Source organism: Podarcis filfolensis (assembly GCF_964270895.1).
Source record: "Podarcis filfolensis genome assembly, chromosome: Z".
In the NCBI taxonomy this organism is placed as follows: domain Eukaryota; kingdom Metazoa; phylum Chordata; class Lepidosauria; order Squamata; family Lacertidae; genus Podarcis; species Podarcis filfolensis.
In genome coordinates, this window is record NC_139617.1 from 35,622,592 (window position 1) to 35,635,174 (window position 12,583).

Below are 12,583 nucleotides of genomic sequence, written 5' to 3' on the forward strand. Positions count from 1 at the left end.
GATATGTTTATTTTAAAATTTCAAACTTGAATTTCAGAGCTCTTGTAAATGCTGTTCTCGATCTCTTTCTGATGTATTATGAACAGTTGAAAAACCTACACAACTCTTCAGAAGTACTGTTGCTTGTGCAAAGTTTACTCAGGAGTAAATGCCATTAAGCTCAATGAAACATACCTCCAGGTGAATATGCATTCCATTGCAGTCCAAAGTGTGACATATCTTTAACATTCTGAGTATGTGGCTGTTTCATAAAGGAGCATAAGAAGCTTCTTCTACCAAATCACACCATTGGCTCATCTAGCTCAGTACTGTCTGCACAGACTGACAGCTGCTTTCTAAGATTTCAAGCAGGAAACAAACCCAGCCCTAACTAGAGATGTTTCTGGGGATTGAACCTGGAACCTTCTACATGCAGAGCAGATGTTCTACAGATAGACAGACAGACAGACAGACAGACAGACAGACAACTGGCTTTAGTTGCTTTTGCTGCCAAAGACTTAACCGGACTTCTCTCCAGGAAAATGTCTATTCAAGCTCTGTCTCTTGGTCGCAGTAGAACGTGACAGAATGCTTGGAACAGGCTTTTACAACTAGTGAAATGGACTGATTCTCTCATTCCGTGGATACATAGGATTATAACTATACGGATCTGAGAGCTCCCAGAGTTTGATCCTGCCACAATAAAAAAGTGTTTTTTTTAAGGAAAGATTTAAGTCCATACTTAAGGCTGAAATCTCCTACATATGCTCAGAACTCAGTAGGGCTTACTTCTGAGTAAACATGCAAGTTGCATGGTTCCAAAACTGAAAGCAATGGGTCTGAAAGCTGCAGACTCAGGCACAATTACCCAAGAGCAGTGCTTTTTTCTGGGGGTACTAAAGGGTACACCATACTGGCACATCTGAGGATGGATCATTTCCTACTGAAATCAGAAGTATTTTGCCTGGATCCTGTCCACAGCTATTGGTTGCTTACGTGGGTGGGGCTGAAGGCAGCAGTGGGAGAGGACACCCCTTTCCCCTCTCTGCCAACCCATTTCTCTTTCTGCCCGTCTTTCCTTCCTGTCAGAGTTCTGAGTGACAGCTTGCAGGAGGCTTTGGAAATCAAGCTGGGGGCCCAATATGTAATATACAAAGGCTTTCTCCATGCACTCTGCCATTGTCAACTCACTGTCAATTCTAAAAGGGGCAAATCTGAGACTAAGAAGCTGGCAGCCAGGGCAACCCCCTGGACTGGGTGTAAGCAAGAAGGCAGGCAGGTGGGGGGCAGAGGGAGGTAAGCAGGGCAATGTCCCATCTGCCCAAACAGATCAACCTCCTTTGCAGCTACACTGAATGTGTGCATCACACAAGCACCTGCCAGTACGTAATAAAAATAACAACAATTTGCGATCATTATGTTCAACGGCAAATCCTTGTGTGTGGAGCCACAAGGCTCATGTTACATTGATGACAATCCTCGGTTGACATGGCACCTCCTGTCATGTCCTACACAGACAAGGAAGTCACTTACACTTGTCTGTTTATGCCTCACTTCCCCAGATTTAAGATTGAACTTCTCAAAGGTAATGTGTAGGCTTTTATCGGGCAGAGGCAGCCTTTACAGCAGAGGCTATGGAGCACAGTCTACAGATAGAAAACTTCCCCTGAAGGGAAGTTTTCAATTGGTATTAGCTGCTCCTCACAAGTAAGAATGTGGCTCTGTCGATGCTGGTTGCATTGATCGTGCTTTGGGCTGCATCAATGTCAGATAGTGGGGATCTTTTAATTGGAAGGCCAGCACTCTTTTACAGCGTGGAAGGGGGACATGCGCTGACCTCCTAATGCTGCAGATTTCGACTCCCATCAGCCTCAGCCAGCACGCTCAAGGCTTAAGGATGATGCTGATGACCATGGTGATGATTGAAGAGGAATGTTGGAATATTCAGGGCAAATAAAGGATAGAGACAAGGAGAGTAAGAGGTGATATGATGGACATTTATAAAATTACGCATAAGACTAGAACTTGTGGACATTCAATGAAGCTGAATGTTGAAAGACCGAGGACAGATAACAGAAAGCCCTTCTTCACACAGAACAAACTATAGAATAAGAGGCAGTGATGGCCAACAACTAGGATGGCTTTAAAAGAGCATTAGACAGAGGGCTACTAGTCACAATTGTTATCATCTGCCTCCACAGTCAACGGCAGAAATGCTTCTGAATCCCAGTTGCTGGAAACTATAGGAGGGGAGGGGGCTCTTGTGCTCATGTCTTGGCTCCAGGTTTCTAGAGGGTCCCTGTAAGAACTGGATGCTGGAGCCAGAACTAGGTGGGCAATTGGCCTGATCAAGCAGGCTCTTCTTATGATGATGAGAGCTGTAATCCAGCGACATCTGGAGGGCCACACGTTCTCCACTTTGGCCTTTGGGGAAGGGCCCCTGTAGCTCAATAGTGGGGTATCTGCTCTATATAAACCAGGTTGCAGGGTCAATCTCCAATAGCATCTCCAGGTTGGGGTGGGAAAGCTTCCCTTGTTTGCAGCCCTGTAGAGCAGATGCCAATCAGTGTAGACAATACAAAGTTAGATGGACCAATGATCTGACTCAACATAAACCAGCTTACTATGTTCCTTTGTTCCTAGTAGTGTGTTGTGGCCAAGGTTGAACATTGCACAGATGTTGCGCCTACATTTTGTTTGATTTCTGACTACTTGATCCTCTGCAAACTGAATGTGTTGGTTTGCTTCTTTGAGTCCCAAACGCTCGTCCATATTGCATTGTTCACACGGCTATGTTCGAAGCAAAAGGAAAAACCGAGGAAGTAGTAGGTCCTCTGCATGGAGAAGACAGAGAAATGCTGTTGGGTAAGAGAGAAAAGGTGGGACTGCTCAACACCTACTTTGCCTCTGTCTTCACCCAAAAGGAAAGCAGTGCCCAGCCTGGTGATAACAGAATAAACAATGCAAGAAGGACGCTGCAGCCCAAGATAGGAAAAGAGGTGGTATGGGAACACTGAGTTGCTTTAAATGAATTCAAATCTCCAGGGCCTGATGAGCTGCACCCAAGGGTACTAAAGGAGCTTGCTGATGTACTTTCAGAGCCTCTGTTTATAATCTTTGGAGAATTCTTGGAGAACAGGTGAGGTCCCTGCAGACTGGAGGCAGGCAAATGTTGTTCTCATCTTCAAAAAAGGGAAAAAAGAAGACCCAGGTAACGACCAACTGGTGTGCTTGATATCGATACCAGGAAATGTCCTAAAACAGATCATTATACAGCTGGTCTGTGAGCACTTAGAAAAGGATGCTGTGGCTATTAAGGTCCAGTATGGGTTTCTCAAAAACAAGTCATGCCAGACAAATCTCTCTCTGTCTTTTTAGTAGACCTACAAGTTTGGTGGATCAGGGGAATGCTGTGGGTGTACGGTATCTTGTTTTCAATAAGGCTTTCGACAAAGTCCCCCATGATATTCTTGCAGAAAGCTGGTAAAATGTGGGCTGGATGAGGTAACTGTTAGGTAGATTTGTAGATGGTTGACTGACCAAACCCGAGGAGTGCTCACTAATGGTTCCTGTCATCCTGTAAAAAAGTGACAAGTGGGGTGCCACAGAGTTCTGTCCTGGGCCTGTTGTTGTTTAGCAGCTTTATAAATGACTTGATGCTCATCCAATTTGCAGATGACACCAAACTGGGAGGGGTAGCTAATGCCATGGAAGACAGAATTGGGATTCTAGATGATCTTAACAGATTGGAGAACTGCGCCCAAACTAACAAAATTATTTTCAGTAGGGACAAATGTAAGGTTCTACACTTAGGCAGGAATAACCAGTTGCACAAATATAAGATGGGGGACACCTGCCTTGCCAGTAGCACATGTGGAAAGGATCTTGGGGTCTTAGTAGAACACACGCTTAACATGAGTCAATAGTGTGATGCAGCAGCAAAAAAAGCTAATGCTATTCTAGGCTACATCGTGTGCAGAGGAAGGCAACGAGGATGGTCAAGGGTCTAGAAGCCAAGCCTTATGAGGAATGGTTGAAGGAGCTGGGTATGTTTAGCCTGGAAAAGAGGAGACTGGGAGGTGATTCTGACTAAACATCAGGAATAACTTTCTGACAGTAAGAGCTGTTCAACAGTGGAACAGACTTCCTCAGAAAGTTCTGGACTCTCCTTTGGAGGTTTTTAGCAGAGATTGAATGGTCATCTGTCATGGATGCTTTACTTGAGATTCCTGCATTGCAAGGGGGTTGGACTAGTTGATGCTTGGGGTGCCTATGATTCTATGTGTGGCCGCCAAATTTGAGTGCCTCAGATTTAGTTGGACGAGAAGCAGCACGATAGGAAAGTTGTGGTGTCAGATCTGTCATTAACACTTCATATGTGTAAGTAAGCAGCCTGTTACAATTCTTTCAGTTAATGTGAACATGAGCATGATTTTGTCCTCCTAAATTATGCTTCTCCTCTGTGCTGGGTCTTTTAATCCCTGCTTAATCCCCACATGCTGAGCAGGTCCTCAATTGCCTGTTCATCAGGTGGTGACTTGAACATGTGAATCCGCCACCACAGATCTAACATCCCAGGCAGACGCTCTGATGACCACTTAGAACACAATGGTTTTTGTTTTGTTTTCCCCTGATGCAATCAGCCAACAAGGTCGGTCCATTCAGTGAGATTCTGTTCTTCTATTCTTGAAAGTTAGTGAAGCAAATAGCCCTTGCAGGTTGAATATTATGCTAAATATAAGAGTCTTAATCCTATTTGTAGAATATTTTGTGCTTTAAAGAAATATACTTTGAATCATGAAAAGGGGGCGGGTTAATTATATTTATTCTTTAAACAGTATTACTTTTGTAATACAGTCTGGTATGGGAACAAATAAAAAATGGTATTATCATTTAGTATGATGATTAATAACACTTAAAAACACCAGCCTTTCCAAGAGGGTCCGTTCCCACGTGCAGCTGTACACACCGGTGCAGAGACTATGCAAGTGCACGTGTGGAACTCCCGCCCCAAAGAGAGCAATCCCTTTGTCAAACGCAGACACATGAGATGGATTTTCTTAAAACGGTCAATAAAAGTGATCCAAGTGTCTTGACCCCCGAAACTTTTTTTCCCCTTACCCCAGGACCAAATGGAAAAGGCAGACCGCGGTGGGCCTGGAGCTGCTGGCCGAAGCCGGGAACTACTCGGCGCTGCAGAGGATGTTCCCGTCGCCTTATTTCTACCCGCAGAGTCTGGTGTCCAACCTGGATCCGGGCGCTGCCCTCTATCTCTACCGCGGGCCCAGCGCCCCGCCGCCGGCCCTGCAGAGGCCGCTGGTCCCCCGGATCCTCATCCACGGACTTCAAGGGGGCAGCGAGCCCCCGCCGCCCTTGCCCCCCCTGGCCGGAGTCCTTCCCCGGGCGGCTCAGCCGCGGTGAGGCGAGGAGGAGGGACCGGGCGCAGCTTCTGGAAGAGACAACGTGGGAACGCCGGGGGGTGGGTGGGAAATCCCTCTTTTGAACGGGCGTTGCTTTGCTCAAACACACACACACGCACGCGCACGCACCATCAACCACACATGCAAGCGAACAAATTTGGTCCAGTTTGACTCTTGAAAACGGGAGGGAAAATCAGAGCCTATTTGGGGGATATACCACGATGCACGCGTTTTAGTGCTTCCTTCCAGAGGCGTACCTAGGCTCCCTTGCGCCCTTGGCAAGGAGCGGTATCGGCGCGCCCCCTCCCTCCCCCCCGCATCTCCAGCAAAAAAAAAAATAATTTTTTTTTTAATTGGCCTAATTCAATCGTCACAAATTACTCTTAAACTGGGCGTTTAACAGCCCAATCCTATAAATGTCTAATCAAAAGTAAATCCCACCGAGTTCAATGGGGCTTACTCCCAGGAAAGTGGGTACCCCGGCCTGCAGCCTAAAGGTGGCAAGTCAGAGGCAGCAACTTCTGACAATACCTCGCTTGCCTTTTTGTTTCTTATGGCACCACTTGGAGGCTGCGCCCTAAGTGCACACTTTACTCGGAACTAAGCCCCGTCGATGGCCCTTGCTCTCAGGGGTAAACATGCAGCGGCGCGGGCTGGAAATTGGTCAAAGCGGGAAGGAAACCAGGGGAAAGGGACTCGGCTTTGCAAAATTAAGAGCCTCGCCTGACGTTTGGCGTCGTCGGCGTCCTCACGGGGAGCTCCGCTGCACAAACTAACCGGCAGCACTGCCGGCTCTCTGGGGAGGGGGCTCTGCAGGGCTGCTGCGACAGCCCATGCCTCCACGCCGCGCCGAAAGAGGGGCACTATTTTCGCGCCTCCGCCCCACGGTCTGCTCCCTTGGCGGGGGCCAACATGGCTGACCCCTAAGTACGCCTCTGCCTCCTTCACACGACCTATGGGACGGTGCTTTGTTCCCTCTACAAGCCGAGCAGCAGCAAATAGACAAAATATTATCAATAAATTTATTTCAAATAGGAAAAAAAGTTTTAAAACAGTTAAATCAGATTACAGCCGCAGGAGTAAGAAGGGCCCTGTGAAAATAATAATAATAATAAACCCCTACAAAAGACGGTCTCTCCCATGCTGCCTCTTGTTTGCATGGGGTTTCCTGCTCTTCAGACCCATTGCCTTTCATAAACTCTGTTTACCCATGTGCACAAGTGTTTGTGCCTGGGCCTGACACAGTCCTTTCCAGCAGAACGAGGAGGGTCATCCCTCCCTCTTTCCTGAAGTTGCCAACCTCCCCACCCCTTCCCAGAGTTCCTTCAATTTTTTAAATAGGTAGAGATTCAGCAGATGCAGTTCCCCCTCCCCCAGATTGCAGGGAGAACTTCTCCCGATTTGATATCGCAGCGGAGCATTCAGCACCCTTCTAAGTGGGCAAAGATGGACTTATATTCTCTCCCCCACCTGTTTGATAGCACCCCCTTTCCTAATAAACTTTTTTTTTTCCAGCTGAGGGCCACTTGTCCTCATAAGCAACCTTCTGGGGGACGCATGGCAGTGATGGGCAGGGCCAGGGGCCCTCACCTTTGTACCACAGGGGTGCTGCAAACCCCAGAGGTTTCTACGCACATGTGGACATCTGTACTCCAGCCAGGTAAGCAAGAGTTCAGGGACTCATTCCAGTCAGGTAAAAGCATCTAAGAAAGGTGCAGAGCCAGGCCTGTGAAGGGCATGGCCTGGGGATAATTTTGAGGGCCACGTAGACAGGTCTGGAGGGCCGCATGTGAAGAGCCTGACCCTTGCTTTGCATACAGGCCCAAACACCCTTTACACGCATGGCTTCATGGACACATGCAGCCCACCAGAGAACGTATCATCTCACACGCACACATCATAACACATTGACAGGGCCCTTCTGTACTATTGCATCATTGCTTGATTTCCTTTGCATGGTCTGGCAAAGTTAAGCAGCTTTTAAACATAATAATAATAAATGCCCCTTTGTTTTCAGATGGAGTGAATAGAGTCAAGCAGGCAGCTTCCCCCAAAGAATCCTGGGAAATGTAGTTCCCTCATAGGGCTACAATTCCCAGCACCCCATAACAAACTACAGCTCCCAGGATTCTTTTGAGGAAAAACATGCTTTACATGCATCCACCCGCAGAGCAGCCCAGCCTTCTGCCTGTCATTTCCTGGAGGGCACTTCCTGTTCAAGAGGGGCTAAGCCCAGGGCAGTAATTGATACAGACATACCACAGGCAACTCCTCAATGAGTTTGGCTTTTCAGTTACTTAATATATATGATATTCTTCATGGCACTCTAACATACCCCAGCCCCTCTACCACTTTGAGACCGAGGTCACATCCACACCAATAAGCTAATTGTTTGGGAGGTGTCCTCAGAGGCAAGACAAGAATAAGAGAATTTTTCACACCTTGGCAGCCCTGCCGCCCCAGCCACAAAACCAGCAGCAGACATATCTGATCTGGGTTATTGATGGCTATTTATTTTTACACACACACACACATTTACAGTTTGTTCTCCTACCCGGTCCAGCCACACCAAGAAAACATGCTGGACGTTACATGCTGACTCGTCCTTTTGTCTCACTGCAGGAAAAGGGATACAGTGAGCTCATAAAGGGGAAAGAGATGTCTGTATGTAAGTTACACTCGGAGCAGACACACTGAAATCAATGCACACGAGGTCCATGAACTTAGTGAACACAGGTCCATTTGTTTCAACTTATTTTATTCTGTTCAGCAGGATTAACATACAATTTAATCACCAGCACCTCTAAGTGGTTTACATCATTTCAGTTGGCCTTCTCTTGGTTTTATACAACTCTATATATCTGTGTTTTACTTCTTTTGATTCTTAAAATCATTTAAGAAATATATATTTAAATGGAGATGAGACCTGGCTCAGTGGTACAGCAGGTCCCAGGTTTAATCCTTCAACAGCATAGCCATGTAGGAATGCGAATGTCTTCTCTTTGAAACCCTGCCAGTCAGTGTAGACATTACTGAGCTAAGAAGACCAATGGTCTGACTTAGTATTTCTGTATTCCTGGGATGTGAAACACTTACCAGCCCAATTTTGAGAAGGTACGTAAAGATTTTAAAAAAGCATTCATTTTATAGTGTATATAAAACAGAGAGAACAGTTACAACAGGTAAAAAAACTAAACAATAGGCACGTTGAATGGGTTAAAATAACAGAATCCAATTTGATTTCAGCAGATGAGACTAGGCTTGCAAACTTACCTATGAGTAAGCCCCACTAAACCCAGCAGGGATTACTTCTGTTTTAGGCCTTCCAATTTTGGAAATTAGTTGCTGGCGGACCACCAGCCTGGCTCGAGGTACAGAAAGGTATAGATTGCTCCCTCCAACACACACACACACACACACACACACACACAAACACACACACACACACACACACACACACACACACACACACACAGAGAGCAAAAGAAATAACTATGTTTTATCTCCCTGTAGCACAAGAGGACTCCTTTTATGCTAGACCAAGAATTTTCAAAAAGTATGTAACTTTAATTTTTTTTTCTTTTTGTAAATAACTTTGGTGCACAAATGTATATGAATTATTTATTGGTGAACCCAGAGGGCGTATTTGTGTAAGTGAGTCTCGTAAGTCTGTATATCTGTAGGATTCTCTTTTCCGGACTTTGTAATGAGGAAGAAGAAAAGGAGGATTCTTGCTTTAGAAGAGATCAGGGGGAGGGGAAAGCTTCCTCTCTTGCTTTCGCTCTCTTTCCCTCTCCCCCTCTCTTTTTTTAAATGTGGAAATAAACTTCTTTACAAACAGATTGAGTCATTTCCTAGCCTTCTTCACCCACCCCACTTCGCTACAGAGACATCAAAACATGCTGGAAAGCAATGAGAGAGAAGAAGCAAGAGGAAGCCCCTAAAATTCTCGCTGGAGGGAAAAATAATTCTGGTTGCGTGGATAAGGAATCAGTTTAATGTCTCTACCCTGCTTTTCAGCCCAGAAGGATGCTTTTGGTGGCTTAAGAATTGGATCTGGCCAACGGCCCATCTAGTCCAGCATCCTGTTCTCACAGTGGGTAACTAGATGCCTGTGGGAAACCTGAAAGCAGGACTCAAGCACAAGAGCACTCTCCCCTCGTGTGGATTCCAGCAACTGGTATTCAGAAGCATTGCTGACTCGTGGTTAGTAGCCCTTTATAGCCCTCTCCCCCATGACTTTGCCTAATCCTCTTTTAAAGCCATCTAGGTTGGTGGCCATCACTGCTTCCAGCAGGAGGAAGTTCCGTCGTTGAACTACGCGCTGTGTGTATCTGATCTTAGCCTATCAACATTTTACATTTGTGTAAAATAAAAGTAAACCAAAGCAGCTCAGGTAAGCCTTCTGATATGTTGCTGGTTTCCATCATACAGTGACCCATCAACTTGCAGGCAAGTATGCAGAAGAAATTCGATCCTGGTTTTATTTACAGGTGGAACTTAGCTAATTCGCTGTTTCTGAAATGCCATCTTCGACGGCTTTAGAAGAGGATTAGACAAATTCATGGAGGAGAAGCCTATCCATGGGCTACTAGCCATGTGGCTATGCTCTGTTCCCAAAGAAAACCCAAACAAACTGAAAGCATGGAGAATGCAGTCAAACCATTTGCCACGGTAAAAGGTGGCAGTGCCTAGCTGTGGCAAAAGCCTTTGATAGTGGTTATCCTGGGGTTATGTAGATTTAGTACCAGGAAGTGCATGATATCCAGCAGTGGCTGGTGCGCTCTGGGAGTAGGAGCACAGAAGGCAAGGAGTCCATGAGTAGGCAGAGCCAGGTCAACAAGGGGCAACACAGAGGTGAAGGAATAAGAAGCGGACAGGCAGGACTACTCCTTGGACTGGATATAAGTAAGGAATGTAAGGGCAGGCTGGAGAAGGATGGAGAAGAAAACTTGAATTAGTTGACTCTGCCTGTTGGCCACCCTGCCTTCCTCATGATCATTCTGAATAGGCACCAGCCACTATGGCCTGGCTCTTCACATCTGAACATGTCCCTCCCTACAGAAAGCAGCCTAGGCCAGACCAATGACTCATGCAGAACTGCGAAAGAGGCTCTCCTCTGTGGGTGGTGCTTGGGGTTCGTGTTATTCTACAAGGGACAATACTAAGGTGGAGGAAGCTGGCAGCCGGAGCCCCCACCACCCTTGGAATGATTGCAAGTAAAAAGCACGCAGGGAGTGGCTGAGAACGGGCTGACAGTTAGTAGGGCACTTGGCCCAGTAGACCAGCCGCCACCAGTGGGGCTTATTTTTGTTGTTTCTCTGCCCTCTGTACCTTCTGAAAGCAGAGTCGGAAAGCTGGAGAGGGTCAGGGAGGCGGGGACCTTGCCAGCGACAGTGAATTATTAACGCTCATCTTGCAAACAGATAATGGCCTTAAATGATCGCTTTGGTGAAAAAACAAAAAAGAGTGCCTTCCACCCTCCAGCAATAATGAAAAGGGGAAAGGGGAGGAACAAGAGAAGGAAAGGACTTAAGTTGCTCATCTGCCTTTGGCCTGCATCTCCCCCAGCAGCTGGTCACCGGGACAAGCCTGGGAGCTGCTCTCTGTCTTGGGAAGCTGACAGATGGGTTGCGAGGCTTAGCTCTTTACACAGAACCAGGCCTCCTCTGCCAGACCAACGTCACCCACCCCCCTTTGCACACACAAATACACACACACACACAGATCTCCTCCCCAACCTGCAGGCCAGACTGCAAAAATATATGCATGCAGGTCAGACACTCAAGCGGAGGGACAACAAATGGTGATAAATGAAAGAGCTATGCAGAGATCCTCAGCAGAGAGGAGAGAAGGAGGGCCCTGGGGTTGAAAATGGACAGGCATAGAAATGATCTAAGGAGCTGCAGAAAATGTTTGCTTCACTGGGGATGGGAGAATTTGCCAATTTTGTTTTTCTCTTTCCATTTCTTGTTTTACTGTCCACTGTCCATTTTTTTTAAAGTTCTCATGAAAACTTCCTCAGTCTTTACCATGAGTGTCCACTTGTTAGGGTTTCAGTCTTGTTTTTAATGTATCAGTTGTTTTAGTTTAACTGTTCTTAGTCATCTTATATGTAAATCTCCTGGAGGCAGTGGTTTAGAAGGCAGTGAATAATCTGTGATGTTGATGATAATATTCATCAGCATTTTAAGTGTGAATTTCTCCTAATAGACTCATCTTTGTAGGCAGTTTTGCCTAACATATACATTTATTAGTAAGCTATATCCCCCAGTGTGATACGTTTGTGTATGCCATTTTCATTATTATATGCATTTTTATGCACACTTTGCCCCAGTACATGCATTTCTGTACCTGCAGGCTGGAGAACTGTGATGCAAAATGTGAACCCCATGATACCACTTTAAACAGTCATGACTTCCCCAAATAATTCTGAGAGCTGTAGTTTCATAAAGGTGCTGAAAGTTGATAAAAGATTCCCCTCACAGAGCTACGATTCCCAGAGTGTATTAGCAATCAATTTGTCTTCATGGGGAATTCTGGAAATTGTAGCTTTGAGGGTAATGGGTGGGGAAGTTGTTCCTGAGAACTCTCAGCACCCTTAACAAACTACAACTCCCATAATTTTTTTTTGAGGGGGGGAAGACTTGACTACTTAAAGTGGCATCATAGTGCTTTACATGTATGGTGTGAATGTGGTCTCTGTCTTCACTCTTACTCAGGGCTGGGAAGTCTGCAGCCCTTCAGATGTTGCATGACTGCAGCACCCATCCTGGAGCAACTCTCCTATGAGGAAAGGCTGCGGTATTTTTGACTTTTTCATTGGGGAAAAAGGCAAGAAGCGAAGCAGTAGAAATTTATAAAATTATGCATGGATTGGAGACAGCGGGTGCATTTCCCCCATCCTTCTTTCATAACACTAGATCCTTGCAGAAATCCAATGAAGCTGAATGTTTGAAGATTCAGGACAGATAAAAGAAAGGCCTTCACACAGTGCGTAGTTAAACTATGGAACTCTCTCCCACAGGAGACAGTTATAGCCACCACCTATAATGTCTTTCATCATAGGGATGCGGGTGGCGCTGTGGTCTGAACCACTGAGGCCTGGGCTTGCAGATTGGAAGGTTGGCGGTTCGAATCCCCACGATGGGGTGAGTCCCTGCTCCTGCCCACCTAGCAGTTCG

General features: G+C 46.2%; 1 protein-coding gene across 4 annotated transcripts in view; it reads left to right on the plus strand.

The window, feature by feature from the left end:
* Positions 1–12,583, plus strand: part of BARHL1 (BarH like homeobox 1) — a 33,358-nt gene that overhangs the window by 19,340 nt on the left and 1,435 nt on the right. Inside the window, exons 3-5 of one of the 4 annotated variants that reach the window (XM_083596533.1) lie at positions 5,106–5,396; positions 6,915–7,059; positions 8,022–8,876. In XM_083596533.1, the coding sequence (XP_083452659.1) occupies positions 5,106–5,396; positions 6,915–6,918 (295 nt within the window). In that variant the 3' untranslated portion in view covers positions 6,919–7,059; positions 8,022–8,876. Of the gene's footprint in view, positions 1–37; positions 4,157–5,105; positions 5,397–5,465; positions 6,327–6,914; positions 7,060–8,021; positions 8,956–12,583 lie in introns of those variants that run through there. The other 3 variants (XR_014543855.1, XM_083596535.1, XM_083596534.1) reach the window with 3 other exon arrangements.